General features: G+C 43.2%; 1 protein-coding gene across 5 annotated transcripts in view; it reads left to right on the forward strand.

The window, feature by feature from the left end:
- The window catches only part of LOC134456901 (microphthalmia-associated transcription factor-like), a 61239-nt gene extending 44031 nt beyond the window's left edge, over nt 1-17208 (forward strand). For 2 of the 5 annotated variants that reach the window (XM_063208533.1, XM_063208537.1), the window contains exons 3-10: nt 1933-2187; nt 2988-3083; nt 5859-5970; nt 6478-6567; nt 7129-7182; nt 7441-7516; nt 7927-8095; nt 12110-17208. In XM_063208533.1, the coding sequence (XP_063064603.1) occupies nt 1933-2187; nt 2988-3083; nt 5859-5970; nt 6478-6567; nt 7129-7182; nt 7441-7516; nt 7927-8095; nt 12110-12616 (1359 nt within the window). In that variant the 3' untranslated portion in view covers nt 12617-17208. The remainder of the gene's footprint in view (nt 1-1932; nt 2188-2987; nt 3084-5858; nt 5971-6477; nt 6568-7128; nt 7183-7440; nt 7517-7926; nt 8096-12109) is intronic. The other 3 variants (XM_063208535.1, XM_063208534.1, XM_063208536.1) reach the window with 3 other exon arrangements.
- The last annotated feature ends 39 nt before the right edge of the window (nt 17209-17247 follow it).

A 17247-nucleotide genomic window follows, 5' to 3' on the forward strand; every position in this document is an offset into this window, starting at 1 on the left:
ATTTTGCGGGGCCCCTTCAAGCCAAAAGTGCCTGGGCCCTATTTCTCCCCCAGTCCAGACCTGGCTCAGGGTAACCTTTCCCCGCTCAGTATTTGTTAGGTGTACATATTTCACATTCCACGCACATAACGAGTCCAATCCTCTTTATTCACTCTAAGGAGACCCATTAGGAAAGGAAGGCAATTACATTAATTAATCAAATCAGAGATTAGCGAAATTATTAGCCTATTATTAGCCTGTTGCAATTCCATTTCTAAAAAAAACTGATCAGACTATGTAGCCTGATAAACCAGACTAAATGTGAGATTAAATGTGTAGGGGCTAGTTTGCTAGGCTACAGATGATGATAGAGCTAGATCTGACCGTGCATTAGGAAAACTATGTCAGGAAAATAGATATGAGTAGGCATACGTTCCTGTTTGCATAAAACCTTGATTATATGCTTTCATATAATACAATATAACCAATCCATGAATTAGTTAGCAACAGTATTCACCTACATGGTAAATTAATGTATGTACTTTTCCTGTGAATTTGACATCAAAATTTAGTAATACTAAGGTACACAAATATTTGGTGTTTGGAATACAGGTAATGAAAACTTTCTTAGGTCCAAAAGGGAGTCCCACCAGAAACAAAATGTGGAACCACTGCATTAGCCTGCCATAGGAGAAGAGGTAGCTGGTGGTCATCCATTCTGCAGCGTCACCAATCTCCCTCAGGCGCTTAGAAACTTCGAAAGTGTTACTTTTGTCTGTTTGTTTTTCTGTGTTCCTGTCTTGAGGCTATAGAGTCCGTGTGGTGACGAGTTGCTTTGTCGGGGCGAAAAAAGAGCTGATTGTGTCCTGCTAACGTCACAGCGGACCATAAAACCCTAAAATTGATCTCTGCTTAGGAGCTATGGACCCACAGACTTAAAATAGGCCCCTCTGTCTGTGTCTCTTGATGACGGTGCTTCATGCATAGCCAATGAACTACAGGCCTCTTAAAAAGCCCCCTAGCATGGCGTGGAGAGATAGCTGTGTGGACTAGGAGACAGTATTTAGAACAGGCTACAGACTGAAGAGAGAACACAGCAGCTTCATTTTTTTACTCCACTGAAATACTATGCTAGCGATGCTTGACTACCAGCCATTTTATCAGGTGAGCTTGAGCTTGCATCCAATACATGTTTCCATTTTGCATAGATCTCTATGCATAGATCTCTTATTTGGTCATTTGGTTGTGTGTATGGGTAGGGAGTAAGGAGCTCAGTGGTAAGGTGAGGAACTCACGGTTTGTGTTTTTGACAATTGCAGGTAATGTAGCCTTCATAGGGGTAGTAACAGAATTTTACATATCCGATGATATCTTATCTTTTGTTTATTGTTCATTTTGTTTGTTTCTCCTTAATAGACTTGAATTTAGTTTCATCTTGCAAAAGTTGCACTTTTGCACTTTGTACTCTTGTTGTTTTCGTCGTTGGAGAACAACATGGCTGTCCCATCAGCCATTTTGTCTGCCACTTTTACTTGTATGCCTGGTAACCCACTACTGTGCTATTATGTCTATCCCAGGTTGTGCATCTAGATATCATAATAGTCTCATATGCGTGAGCATATACATTACATTTGTGCCGACCATCCGCTATCTTTCATTAGGGTCTCACATCCCTCTCTCTGTCGCCGTTCCTCCTCTCTCTCTCTCGCACACATCCTCCAAGGCCACGCAACATGTGTTTGGGTACCATGTCAGTTGCTGTCATTTTCTCCAGTCTTTCTGCTAACTAGCTGCTATTTCTCTCTCTCTCTGTCTCTCTCTCTCCCTCTACCCTCCCTCCCTCTCTCTCTCTCTCTCTTTCTTTCTTTCTCCCTCTCTCCCTCTCTCTCTCTCTCTCTCTCTCTCTCTCTCTCTCTCTCCCCCCCCTCTCTCTCTCTTCCCCCACCTCCACAGGTGAGTACGCACCTGGAGAACCCCACCAAGTACCACATCCAGCAGGCCCAGCGGCAGCAGGTGAAGGCCTACCTGAACACCGCCCAGCAGCCGCCGTGCGTGAGCCTCAACAAGCTGGGAGTGGGGAGTCAGTCCGCCGTCAGCTTACCCTGCCCCAACCAGGGTCCTGATCACGGGGGCATGCCTCCGGGACCCGCCAGCAGCGCCCCCAACAGCCCTATGGCCCTACTGACCCTCAACTCTACAGAGAAAGAGGTGCGCGCACACACACACACGCACGCACGCACGCACGCACGCACGCACACACACACACACACACACACACACACACACACACCCCAGCAGCGCCCCCAACAGCCCTATGGCTCTACTGACCCTCAACTCTACAGAGAAAGAGGTGCACACACACACACACACACACACACACAGACACACACACAGACACAGACACGCACACGCACTCACACACACACACACACACACACACACCAAGAGCAGCGCTCCCAACAGCCCTATGGCCCTACTGACCCTCAACTCTACAGAGAAAGAGGTGCACACACACACACACACACACACACACACACACACACACACACACACACACACACACACACACACACACACACACACACACACACACACACACACACACACACACACACACACACACACACACACACACATCAACACACACACACACACATCAAATTCATTTCTATGTATAGACACATGAACTTACAGAGGAACTTATACTTCATAACTCATCGGGTATACTGTATATTGGCATTCCACTACCAGTCATTTCAAGAATGGTTCTTTTGTTCTTAGTTTTTTTTTCTGTTGCGTTGAGATATGTGACTGAAAAGAAATCGGATTATATGAGTGGCTTTGACTAAAAGAGTGTGTCTGCTCAATGTAATGCCATGTAATGTACTGTAATGTACTTTGTAATGCAGCCACCAGGAATAGAAACAGAAAAGTACCATTCCTATGAATCAAAGATAGAGACTCAAAATATGACCCAGTTCTGATTTTTTTTTGTAATTTTTTTGCAGATGGACGACGTAATTGATGATATTATTAGCTTGGAGTCGAGTTACAACGATGATATTCTTGGACTCATGGACCCAGCGCTTCAGATTGCCAACTCGGTAAAACAAAAAAAACCTTTCTCTCTTATTATCCCAAACTCCTCTGGCACCCACTCCATCAGTGCTCTCTTCTGTCTCTCCTCCCCTCCACTTCACTCAACTTCACTTCACTTTATTGCACTTCACTCCATTCCATGCATCAGGCCAGGGCAGCCATGGCTCAATGCTTACATCGCTGGCCTTTAGGTGAAAGGGTTGCAGGTTCAAATCCAACCCTTCAATAAGGTAGACAATGAGCACACATCAGTGGCACAGGTGCTGGACAAAATAAAGTAACTGAAGTAAATGATAGAAGTCCGCAACACTGTTAATGCTCCCAGTGATTTATTTGCACAAATAAATCACTGGGAGCATTAACAGTGTTGCGGATTTTTGTAATTTACTTCAAATCCCACCCTTATCAGTACCTTCATCCATGGCTGAAGTGCCCTTGAGCAAGGTACCTAACCCCACATTGCTCCAGGGCCTGTGACCAATACCCTGTACCTAAATAACTGTAAGTTGTTTTGGATACAAAGCGTCAGCTTAGTGTAATGTCATGTAATCAAGTCTTGCTACCCCCAATATGTTTCTACTGTCCCATTAATTTCCTTTCCTGTGGGCGGACTCTATAGTCTATGATCATAACAATGTAGGTTGGGAAATGCAAGCCTTAGGACACATCTTCCCCACCTATTACTCTAGTATAGCAACACATACAACTACTGTATATGCAACATGATATTATGCTATTATTATTAATAATATTAGTATTATATTTTCATAGAAATTCAAGTTATCAAGTTCAAGTTCAAGTTATTCAAGTTTAGATTAATCATTCACAGGTGAGCGAAGACTCTCTTGACTGCTTCCTCTGTCTGTCGGCAGAAACCATACCAAGTATTACTCAATATGGGCAGTAATTAAGGCCTGACACCCACCTCTTGCCACCAAAGGCCTATCACCCACCCGTACAGCATTTACCAAAACTATAGCCTAATAAACCAGACTAAATGTGAGATTGGATGTTTAATTTAGTCTGGCCCCGATGAATGATACATCCAAAGATTGTTGATGAGAACAAGCGGTTGTCTTTCAAACCGTACCTGTGCCTATAGGCCAACGCTCTGACCAATCAGCGCCATCTTTCTTGTTGTTGTGCTTTCCCAGCGTCGCGGGCTTCGTCGCCACTCCCTCAAAAACCCTGCCCGGGTGATTCAAAACAAATCTCTGCGTTGTGATTGGTTTTCCAGATTCGGGGCATTTTGGCATTTCACGGCTATGGATCAACGCTAGACCAGGCGCAGGTCAAAAATTTGGACCGCCAGCGGGTGGCGCTAGTTTACTAGGCTACTGAGACCCACCAAAGGCCCATCACCCACCCATGCCGCATTTACCAAAACTATACTTTGTAGCTAATTAGGAACTAAGTTGGTTGGCAATGGGCAACTCTGATGCTAATCAACACCTGGCAGGAACGGAGTGAGAGGAGGATGCCATCTTGTCATCTTGTTAGCTCTCAGAGCAGGGTGCATACATGCCAGCTATGGCAGTGCCAGCTGTCGGCTCTCTCTGGCATCAGTATCTGCATCACAGCAGTGTGTGCCAACATGGGATTGCCATCAGCAGGAAAGAGCAGACACACTGGTGGTGGTGGTGATGGTGATGGTGATGGATGTAGTGGTGGTGGTGGAGTGATGGTGGTGGTGGTGGAGTGATGGATGGAATGATGGGTGTGGTGATGGAGTGATGGATGTAGTGATGGGGTGGTTGTGGTGGTCGTGATGTTGATGATGACGACGATGATGATGGTGGTGGTGGTGGTGGTGGTGGTGTGGTAGGGGATGATGAATAAGCTCAATATGATGATGATGATGGTGGTGGTGAGGATGAAGAAGCTCAATATGATGATGATGATGGTGGTGATGGTGGTGGTGTAGGTGAGGTGAATAAGCTCAATATGATGATGATGATGATGATGATGATGATGATGATGATGATGATGATGATGATAATGCTAATGATGGAGATCATTTGAAATCACAATGCATTCTGCAAAATGGATATAGTGAGATTTTTGACAGTTCAAAAATGTTCACTGATGTCCATGAGGATGATGATGATGATGGTAATGATTATGGTTACAGTGGTGGTGGTGGTAGTGGTGGTGGTGGTGTGAGCTTGACTTCTTGCTGATGAGCGGTTGCCTTAAAATAATGCAATCTAGACAATGATGATGATGATGATGATGATGATGATGATGATGATGATGATGACTGTGGTGGTGGTAGTGGTGGTAATGGTGGTAGTGGTGGGAGTGGTAGTGGTAGTGGTAGTGAGCTTATATGATTTCTTCCTGCTAGTGAATGGTTGGCGTAACCCTTTTGCACAGAGCCTCTTTTATAACCTTACTGTCACCAAAATTGTAATGATCATGTCTCGATCTGTTACTCAAGGCTCTTGGTAATGTCGTAGCAATGTTATTATGATGTAGCTGTGTCTTTTCAGCCGATGGGCCCATCTGGGAAAAGATGTTATACAATAATGCAGTCTAGACTGGAAATAGTGATGTCCAAAAATTTTATAATATGCACTACACCGCCCTGCCGTGGCTCAACCGGTAGGGCACTCCACTGTTACGCCAGGGACCTGGGTTCGATGCCTGACCCGAGGTCATTTCCTGATCTTCCCCCGTCTCTCTCTCCCACTCATTTCCTGTCCCATTCTTCACTGTCCTGCCCCCCCTCCCCCCAAAAAAGTGTTTTACAATATACTGTATGATTATGATTTCCACAGATTCAGTCTGCTAACCTCCTGGAGATGTATAACCAGACTATGGGCCCTCCCGGACTGACCATCAGCAACTCCTGCCCTGCCAACCTGCCCAACATCAAAAGGGAATACTCCGGTGAGTTACCGTAGCCATTTTTCCATTTCCATGAAAACAGCAAGATTGGCTTTTGTTCTCATTCATTTAGCACCAAAGACAGTTGCTATGTTTACATGAGACATTAAGCAATTCAGAATTAACTCACTATGATTCTGAATAAAGCTTAATTCCGCCTTGAAAACGTTACGTAAACTCTTCACAATTCGTAATTAAAGGAAAGATCAAAGTAAACTTGACGGAACAATTTAATCTGAATTAGCAATTTGAAGTTAAAAGCGTCATGTAAACATAGCAAATGCGGCTTCGTCATAGTATCATAACCCCACAAGTTACAGCACACCATGTCAGCCATTTCCCAGTCAGATTGTGGTGTTCCATTGTTGCCTTTTTTGCTTTAACAAGATATCTCCAATGTGTAGAATGATTGCATGTTACAGTATGTGCCAAAAGCAGTTGTTAGCCCATGTTATATGTTTTGATAAAAAGACACGTGTACATTAATATACTGTGCCATGTGCAAAACAGTGACCCCATCTCCCATGATGCACATGATGGACAAGCCTGGATCTTGTGGCAAGTTCGACAACTACCAAAGACCCGAGGGCTTCCCAGTCGGTATGTGTGGTCAACCACATGGCATCTATAGCAGATTCACATAGCATCTTTGTCATCTCATACTGTAAAATAGTGTAGTATTAAATGGGTGAAAGATGTTTTTTGGGATATGTTTTGTCACTCTACTGTCTTGTAGCCACTACCTACAGCCCTACTATCCTGTAACATAGAGATAAGCATCATTCAAATTGTTCACAGCCATACATCACATCCATAGGATAGGATAAATTCCATTTGGGAAGGGGTCACCATTAGGGCCCTGTTTGATTGCATGCCTTGTCAATGATGAGCCAAATCTGAATGATCTCTGTGTGTGTGTGTGTGTGTGTATGTGTGTGTGTGTGTGTGTGTGTGTGTGTGTGTGTGTGTGTGTGTGTGTGTGTGTGTGTGTGCGTGCGTGCGTGCGTGCGTGCGTGCGTGCGTGCGTGCGTGCGTGCGTGCGTGCGTGCGTGCATGCGTGTCTGTGTCTGTGTCTCCGTGTGTGTGATCAAGTCGATACTCTACCATTAATGAGAATATGTCTTGTTTTGTGCGCTTGTGCTTTCTCTCTTTGGCCAGAAGCAGAAGTCCGAGCGCTAGCCAAGGAGCGGCAGAAAAAAGACAATCACAACTTGAGTATGTCACTCTGGATTATGTTCACATTCACATTCGCATTTACCAGAAATACACACACAGCCTCCACAAGGCCACACAACATGTGTTTGGGGTACCATTTTTTGTTGTACACGCTCTCCAGTCTTTCTGGTAACTAACTGCTATTTCTCTTTCTCTTTCTCTTTCTCTTTCTCTCTCTCTCTCTCTCTCTCTCTCTCTCTCTCTCTCTCTCTCTCTCTCTCTCTCCCTGTGTGATCCCAAAACACCACGGCTGAGCAGTCGAGAGGAGGCGGCGGTTCAATATTAACGATCGCATCAAGGAGCTGGGCACTCTAATCCCCAAGTCAAATGACCCGTGAGTCTGCCTCCCTTTCTTCTTCTACAAATTGCTCTGAGGAGGGCCATACTTGCCCCTCTCCTCTCCCCCTTTTTAGGATCAGGCCCTCTTTATCGCTCTTGCTCTCTCTTTCTGTCTGTCTTTCTCTCTCTCTCTCTCTCTCTCTCTCTCTCTCTCTCTCTCTCTCTCTCATTCACTCTATGTCTCTATTTCTTGGTTGGTCTCTATTGCTTTCATCTATCTCTCTCACAGTAAATAATTCCGTTTTTCAAATTTTGGGCCCCTGTCAGTGCTTGGGCCCTTAGTCGAATCTGTAACACCTTTCCCCCCCTAGCGGCACCCATGTGCGTAGTAGGAACGAGGATAAAATCCTGAAGACGTGCGCTCCCTCTCCATAATCATAAGTCACATACCCATTCGTCATGTAGGCTACTATATGTTCCCGACAGTGACATGCGTTGGAACAAGGGCACCATCCTGAAGGCCTCGGTGGACTACATCCGTAAGCTGCAGAGAGAACAGCAGAGGGCCAAGGAGATGGAGACCAGGCAGAAGAAGCTGGAGCACGCAAACAGACACCTCATACTACGGATACAGGTAAAAGGCCATTACACACATGCATGCATGCGGTGTCAAAAGTAAAACTGAAAGTAAATTCATGGTGTAGGTACAACACTAGCGCATGATATTACATAGCTCTTACTCCATTGTACCTAATGGGTAGATGGTAACACTTTATTTTAGGGATACATCTATTAGCACTAATACATACAATGTTCCTGTATAAGTCAGTCCCTCCAGTTTTTCGCGATTCAGCGATCGCGTGGATTCATGCAAATTCAACGATATTCCGCATAATTTCACGATGCCGCGTAATTCCTGTAAAGCCGCATTTTTCCCGCAAAATTTCAACATTCTGTGGAGTTTATTGATTTATATTTTCGTCAAAAAAATAAAAAATGTGACTACAATACCACCGGAGAAGAAAACCAATACGAAGCATTTTTGTTAATATGTCACTGAAACATTGAAAAAGAATTGCCTGCTATTTCGGAAGTCGCGACCCTCATCTCAGCTGTTCCGCGTCTCTCCTCCCCTCCCTCACACATACACGCAGGCGTCGGTGCTGCACACTCATGACCTTTTTTTAACAGCAGTAGCCTACTTTTCAGTGCAATCCTGGGTGGAAAAAGTATTGTTGCCCATTTATCCATGACGAAGAAGTGTATGCAGTCATGAAATAGTGGCGGTACTGTCGCACAGTAGCAAACATCTTACGTTAGGCTACATGTTTGCGGAACTTCTCCACTCTCCCCTGTCGCTTTCATGAGCATGCTACCCGACGGTCGTTGTCTGATCTTTTTTCAATGTTCGCTAATGTTTGTAATTTAAGGGTCTATGTCTATGCGTAGGCACAAGCCTTCTGATAACAATCACTGTAGTGCCGATCGCAAAGGTTTCGGAAGTGTGGAGTTTTGCAACTTGTTTCAGTCAAGGACACCGAGATAGGAAGTGAACGGCCCTTCCACGCTTTCACTGTGTTATTGCAATAAAGTCTTGCGAATCCATGCAACCATGCACACAACCATGTCAACGAGAGCGTGTATGCCATCACAACTTTGCATCAAGCAAATAATATGCAACAGCTTGCAATACGAGCACGAGAGAGAGAGAGAGAGAGAGAGAGAGAGAGAGAGAGAGAGAGACGCGTCTTCCAACAGGTGACATGGGTAACGCTTGCATACAGCCTGGCTACTGTACCCCGCGACGCTCTTCATTAGGCCTAGTGGTAGGCTATACCCACAAATATTTTTTCATAACGCGCTGTCCCGTTTTCCCCCGAAGTCGTTCTAAAATATCGACAGAGATTTTTGAGTGTCGCGGCCATGATTTTTTTTTACACATTGGACGCACTGGCTAATAAGACGCTCTGACAGCTTTTGACAATATTTTATTATTCTATTATATAGGAAGTGTGTTTCTGAATCTCTCTCTCTTTTGTCTTAAGCCTGCTTAGACTGATTGTGGTTTTCAGTTACCAAAAAAACCCAGAAAGGGATGCAAAATCTTTGCAAAAAATGAGAAAATGTCGCAAAATCTTTGCAAAAAATGAGAAAATGCCGCCACAAAATCAGGCATTTTGACCGCAAAAATCACAAAATCCCAGTGCAAAATCCTGGAGGGACTGATAAGTAACATGTAAGGTATGTACAAAGCAAAATCAAACATTTGTTAGGCATGTATTCGCAAATGTCTTGTTCATGCACAATAAGGGATTTATTACCAATTTAACCTTAGTAAGGACCTAGTAGGCCTTAGCATTGGCTTAGTACATGCCTTACAAGGTACTTATGCAAGCATTAACATTGTATGTATTAGTGCTAATAGATGTATCCCTAAAATAAAGTGTTACCGGGTAGATAGACTTAACCTGGTTCTCACACGATGGTCTGGAACATTGTCAATCGCTTAGCTCTGGAAAGGCGTGGGTGTGTTCAAAACAGTTCGAACCTGATCAGAGAAATCACATGGCTTTTTTAATCATGCTACTTCAACCACTGACTTGTATATACCCCGCCCCGTGATCCCGCCCCGCGATTCTGATTGGACAGGCTGTGAAATTTCTGATTCCGTTCGGGCTCGTCTAAGATTTCCAGACCCTTGTGCGAGGTGTGTGCGTGAGAGCCAGGCTAAGATAGACTGTGTTGTTACTGAAAAAAAAACCAATATAAACCTAACAAGGACCCCCACAAACTTGATCCAACCAGTGCAGTCAGGTCATCATAAGACAAATACACTGGTTACTCAGATAAGTGACCTGTGGTGTGTGTTTATTGATTTTACTTTTGACACCTCTGTTCAGTGCTGTCAATGTCACTGCAGTCTCATCAGGAGTTGGAGATGCAGGCACATGCCCATGGCCTAGCCGTGGACCCATCCGCCCTGTGTGACCTTTGACCTTTCTCTCTCTCTCTCTCTCTCTCTCTCTCTCTCTCTCTCTCTCTCTCTCTCTCTCTCTCTCTCTCTCTCTCTCTGCAGTTGGTCTAACGGCTATAGTAGATCAATGGCTACATTTACAATTCTGAACTAAAACTTCGGAATTAAATAGTTCCGCCGAGTTTACTTTTGATCTTTCATTTAATTCCAAATTGTGAAGTGTTGACATGATGTTTTCAAAGCAGAATTAAGCTTTATTCAGAATTAAAGTGAGTTAATTCTGAATTAAATGTCTGATGTTAACGAGGCCATTGTCTTAAAGGGACACTGTGTGAGATTTTTAGTTGTTTATTTCCAGAATTCATGCTACCCATTCACTAATGTTACCTTTTTCATGAATATTTACCACCACCATGAAATTCTAAGTATTCATTATGACTGACTGGAAAAATTGCACTTTTCATACATGAAAAGGGGAATCTTCTCCATGGTCCGCCATTTTCAATTTCCAGAAATAGCCATTTTTAGCTGCAAAAATGACTGTACTTGGGCCATAAAATATTAGTTTCTTACTTAGTAAACCATCATGAAAAGGTCAAATTTGGCAATAGGTGACACAGTTTCAATGAGCAGCAGAGTTGCAGTACCTTTTTTGACCATTTCCTGCACAGTGTCCCTTTAATGCTGTTAATTTCCTTGCTGTTTCCTCAGGAGTTGGAGATGCAGGCACGTGCCTATGGCCTGGCAGTGGCCCCATCTACCCTGTGTGGCACTTGTATTGAGCTCTCTCTCTCTCTCTCTGCAGTTTTTCTCACTGCTATAGTAAATCATTATTTCTCAATGCCAGAGGTGTCAAAAGTAAAACTAAAAGTAAAATCATGGTGTAAGTACAACACTAGCGCATGATATTACATAGCTCTTACTCCATTGTACCTAATGGGTAGATAGACTGTGTTGTTACTGAAAAATCAATATAAGCCTACAAGATCCCACCACAAACTTGATCCAACCAGTGCAGTCAGGTCATCATAAGAGAAGTACACTGGTCTACTGGTTACTCAGATAAGTGACCTGTGGTGTGTGTTTATTGTTTTTACTTTTGACACCTCTGTTCAGTGCTGTCAATGTCACTGCAGTCTCCTCAGGAGTTGGAGATGCAGGCACATGCCCATGGCCTAGCCGTGGCCCCATCCGCCCTGTGTGACCTTTGACCTTTCTCTCTCTCTCTCTCTCTCTCTCTCTCTCTCTCTCTCTCTGCAGTTGGTCTCACGGCTGTTGCAGATCAATGGCTACGTTTACATGACATTTTAAATTCTGAATAAAAATTCTGAATTGAGTAGTTTCGCCGAGTTTAGTTTTGGTCTTTCATTTACATAATTCTGAATTGTGAAGTGTTTACATGACATTTTCAGAGCGTTTTCAGAATTAAAGTGAGTTCATTCTGAATTAAATGTCTGATGTTAACGAGGTCATTGTCTCAGTGTTGTCAATCTCACTGCTGTTTCCTCAGGAGTTGGAGATGCAGGCACGTGCCTATGGCCTGGCAGTGGCCCCATCCACCCTGTGTGGCACTTGAGGTGTTTCTCTCTCTCTCTCTCTCTCTCTGCACTTTGTCTCACTGCTATAGTAGATCATTATGTCTCACTGCTGTCAATTTCCCTGCTGTCTCCTCAGGAGCTGGAGATGCAGGCGCGTGCCCACGGCCTAGCTGTGGCCCCGTCCTCCCTGTGTGGCTCGGAGCTGAGTGGCCGGCCCATCAAGCAGGAGCCGCTGCTAGGGGACTGCAACCAGGACCTCTACCCCCACCAGCACCCGCACCAGCACCACGACCCAGCAGGGGGCGCCGGCGGCGACATGACCCGGCCCACCACGCTGGACCTCAACGACGGCACCATCTCCTACACCGACGGCCACGGCCACGGCCACGGCCACTCCGACCCCTCGACCTACGGGTTGGCTCACAACAAGGGCCACGCGGCGGCGGCGCACCCCCACCACACACACCTCCTCAACTCCTCCTCGTGCTCCTCCTCGGCCAAGCTGGACGACATCCTGATGGACGACAATCTGTCCCCCGTGGGCAGCGGGGACCCCCTGCTGTCCTCCGCGTCCCCCGCCACCTCCAAGGACAGCAGCTGCAAGAGCAGCATCAGCATGGAGGAGAACGACCACGGCTGCTAGCTTTAGCTTCGGTTAGCTTAGTGCCATCTGCTGCCCGGGAATGGCATAGCACTCTTCCTCCACTCTTCTTTTTCTCTCCTTCTATACTTCTACTTCTCTTTTCTCTCTGTTGCCCTTAAGTTCTCGGTGACACCGCCACCGATATGGTGTATGTGGCTGTGCTGAGGGGACAGGGATGGCGTAGGGTTTTCTCCCCTCTATGTGCCCTCCTCCCTGTGTGACATGTCCAAAATGTTTTCTTGCGACATACTACACACGTAGGGTAGTGAAGGTGGCGTTGCTCTTTCCGATGTAGCGGGCTATGCAGTAGACAAGGGAGCATAGTCTAATTCGGCTTTTGTGCTACCGCCACACCATAAGGTGTTGTGCTGAGAGTGTACAAACTGGACTAACCCCAACCCCTATCCCCCCCCCTCATTAAATAGAAGCACGGCCTACGTTTGATTACTTACAAGTATATACTATATATGTTTATTTTTTTCTCTAATGTTTACACTTTTTTTTTTACTATGGTTGCTCTCCCTCCCTCCCTCCTCTCCCTTCCTTCATTCTCCCATGGGTGCCCCTAAACCTGTATAGTTTCATTCATGACAAAGATGGTGACGTTCAAACTGAATCAGGGTCAGTATCTACTTTGGTGTGATTTTGAAGTAAATTTGAATAGTTTGTGTACAGGCTGATGATTTTGCAAATCGTGAAGGTTTATAACCATGTGAATTGTGAGATGTGATTTCTTTCTTCCAGTGCTCAGTGGGTTGGTTGGTGGGTCGGTTGTGCTATTACTCCAAGCAGTTGTGTTTTTTCAGACCTCAGAGACTAATATCACGATATATTTAGCAATATATATATGAGAGCTCACATCACTTAACAATGTCCAGTGTCAAGCTATGCAATAAGCCAAATGATTGTGGAAGTGCTGTCAGAGGAAAGTCTTTTGACGTTTCACAGGTGAAGTTGTTGAGGAGTGAAAGTTTGAGTAAAAGAGTTGTTACTGTGTATAAAGAATGTGAACCTTTCAAACGAACTCCATTTCAGTGGCTATTAGTGAGCCAGTGCAGTAGAGTACAGACCACAGTGTATTCTTGACTCGGTCATCACCACTTTGGTAAACAAACAAACAAACAAACAAACAAACAAAATGTAGTATTTCGTTGCCTCCCTTTTTAAGGGTGTTTCATAACGCAGGGGTTTTAATGTGGGAAATCCTATAACTGAATAACCATCTAATGGAACTCTCCGAATCTCTCACGTCATCAGTTGCAGTGGTGTTGTGTAGTGTTCAGGCAGGGGCTGGTAATATAATGGGTTTCAGTAGGTTGAGAAGGTGTGCTTATACACATTAATGTGTGTGAGCTCACATGCCATTTGTATGTGTGAGTGTGTGAGGTGCCAGGTGCCAGCAGTGGTTTATTTATCTATCTGTGGTGAGGTGATGATGAGTGGCGTTGAACTACTGCTTTGTTTTTACGAATACTGCACATTTCTCTTTGAGTTTGGCTGGTGTTCCCTTCTTGAAAACAAAATGAATTGACATTCATTTATTGATTCTTAATTATTTCATTTTAATTAATGATAGAATGCATTACATTAGCTAGATTAATATAAGTATCTTATTCTCTCTCCCACTTTCAAAAATCTCTTTTTTCGTATCAATGATATAGCCTTTAAATTATTTAATTATTTCTTGTTACGATTGTGTTATTGCTATCCCTCCACTCTCCGTGTCAAAGATATTCAGGATTTTTTTTTTTAAATGTTCAAATGTAATATGAAGGAATACAGGGAGCCTGTTGTGAGACTTTTTTTTTAAAAGATATTGTCAAAAACACTGGAGGAAGTCCAATTAATTTGAACATATTTTTTGATAACGAATGTTTTATACCTGCTAACAATCTTAGTTTTTTTTTAAACACATACCGTATATCATAGAAATGACTGTAGTCAAGTATGTAACAATAAGCTGTACTGTACTGTATTGTATATTTGATTGTTTAATATTAATATACAACTGTACACAGTACTCCGATGTATGTAGAGATATCACAGTTGACCGTACCTCTCACAACTCTACTGAGAGACGTAGTACGACTGATGCAAGGTTTCCTTTGTGTTATATAACTATGCAATAATAATTATTATTCTAGTCGTGAGCATCCTCTTGTACTGTTTTCCAGCAGGCTTGTACGAAATTCTGAATTGAATGAATTGAAATTCAAAGTAAACACTAGGTGGTGATGGAAGCTGCCCAACAGGTGCCGGGAATAGACACATACTGATAAATATACAGCACCATCTAGTGTTCCCATTTTGTCATTACATTGAATTTCTTTGAATTTAATCTAGACCACCCATTGAGAGTACTTAGAACACCACCACCTCGTGTTCATATTATGGCATTACTGTGAATTTCAATTCATTCAATTCGGAATTTCGTACAAGTCTGTTTTACAGAGCGTTTGGAATGAATAGGTAGGCCTACTACTTTGTACAGCAGTCTCTTGCAGCCCAGCAAAAGTGCATTCACAAGGAAGTGCCTTAATCTGTTAGTATTTTACCAATGGAATGATGCCTCTGCTTACCTCCTGTTGAGTGGGTTCGGTGTTTGACCAGAGGTGTAGAAAGTAAAAGCCTACTGTTACTGATGCAATTACAACACTAGTACATACTATTAAACAGTTGTTACACCACTTATTAGATTGTACAGCTAGTGTAGTATTAGAACTACTGTTACTGATGCAATTACAACACTAGTATATAATATTAAACAGTTGTTACACCACTTATTCCATGTACTAGTGTAGTATTAGTACTATTAGAACTACTGTTACTGATGTAATTGCAACAATAGTACATAATATTAGTTGTTACACCACTTATTGCATGTACTAGTGTTGTAATTACATCCGTAACAGTGGTTCTACTTCTACGTTATGCACCTCTGTGTATGGCCGGTCTGCGCTAGAGGCAGCAGGCTGACCGCTAGGCTAGCTCTCCCAAGAGATGACAGTGGGGACATGCCAACATGGAACCACATACCGTAGCCGTCTCTCTTGACAAGCACAAGATTAAAATAAGGTTTCTCTTCGCAAGTGCATGGCACATTCTTTGCATCTTTTGCGTCTATGCTTGCTACAAGCATAGAGGAGTTTTTCCCCATAGGGTGGACAGGATATGAAGACCACCTATTAGTAAAATAAGACCTCGGTGAATGCAACCAAATGTTTCCCGCTTTTACAAGTGGAATACCTTTCTGTTTCTTTTTTTTCTTTGAACGAAGAACAGTGTCCACTGCCAACATCATTGAGATCTACTGTATCCCATGTATGCAAGCACATATTTTATTACATGAATATTTTACACTTGAACTTTGGGTGATTTTAAAAGTTTGACTACTAATTATTTAGCAATAATTACCTAGCCACATTGACATTGTCTCTTCAGTGGTCACGCACTTTCAAAAACCCTACACACACAAAAAAACGCAATGCGAAATGGACACTTAGAGAGATAATTGAACACCTTCTAGAGTGATATGGTCTCATAGTACTCTTCAAGTGTTAATTTATCATTGTGTTTATGTACTGTGTACAGTAGCTCAAGAAGGCACTAATCATGTTAACTTTAATGCCAGTCGCCTGGATTGGTAACCATAGGTCACGCAGTAGGCTACATCTGGTTTAATATGCGAGGAATATTGGCCGTTGTATGCTACTGCATTTTGAAAATAAGATATCATCACCATTTTGTACACGTGCATCGACTAAAATTAAAGCACAGTTTGTAGATTAGATGACAAAAGTAAACTTTGATTCTTATTTTTGTAAGAATTTCATTTTTTGTTTCAATTTTTCTGACTGAAGTCGCCCACCCTTCAATTGTTGAAATGCAGTAGACTTGGCTGGACCTTAACAAGCTTAACTTAAAGGCACTATACTGGATTTCTGTACCATTTTGAAGTGTCCATGTGGTAAAAAAAAAAGCTAATTTGTGAGGAAATGCACACTGCCTACTGTACCATCAGAAAAACATTTACAACCAAAGACATAATGGTCTGGTTCTCTGTAAATAATTCAATTGAATCCTTCCTCCTCACACATAGCCTAGCAGGCTACTGCAAGACTGGACAGACCAATGTTAGTCAGTTGTCATGCTAATTCGGAAGATCTCTGCAATGCTATGCATATATTTTGGTTAGAATATTCTGGTAGGATAACTCATTCACTCTCCTTTGATATACTACACAGTACAGCTGATTCTTTGCATGCAATACATTTGGTAAATGGCACAAAAATCCTGTCTGGTGTCTTTAACACAGCTAGGGGTGTTTGGATGGTACAGTATGGAATGTGACAGACTGATTGTCTGACTGATGTACACATAGGCCAGTGGGTATGTGACAACCACTTTTTAAAAGAATTATAATAACAGTGTTAACCACATTAAGTTTGTTGAAGTACAAAGACAGCGACATTTGATTGCCAAAACCAGAGCTTTACCAGTGCATTATGTATATCTGCTAAAATGCAGCAGCACGTTGAGATGGAGCAGAGAGGACTGTTATACACATTAAAAATATGTGAAGTACGTTTTCACGTTCTTGTGTGGTTGTTTTATTTTATTATTGGTGTCCC

This window comes from Engraulis encrasicolus, chromosome 10 (assembly GCF_034702125.1).
Source record: "Engraulis encrasicolus isolate BLACKSEA-1 chromosome 10, IST_EnEncr_1.0, whole genome shotgun sequence".
Taxonomy (NCBI): domain Eukaryota; kingdom Metazoa; phylum Chordata; class Actinopteri; order Clupeiformes; family Engraulidae; genus Engraulis; species Engraulis encrasicolus.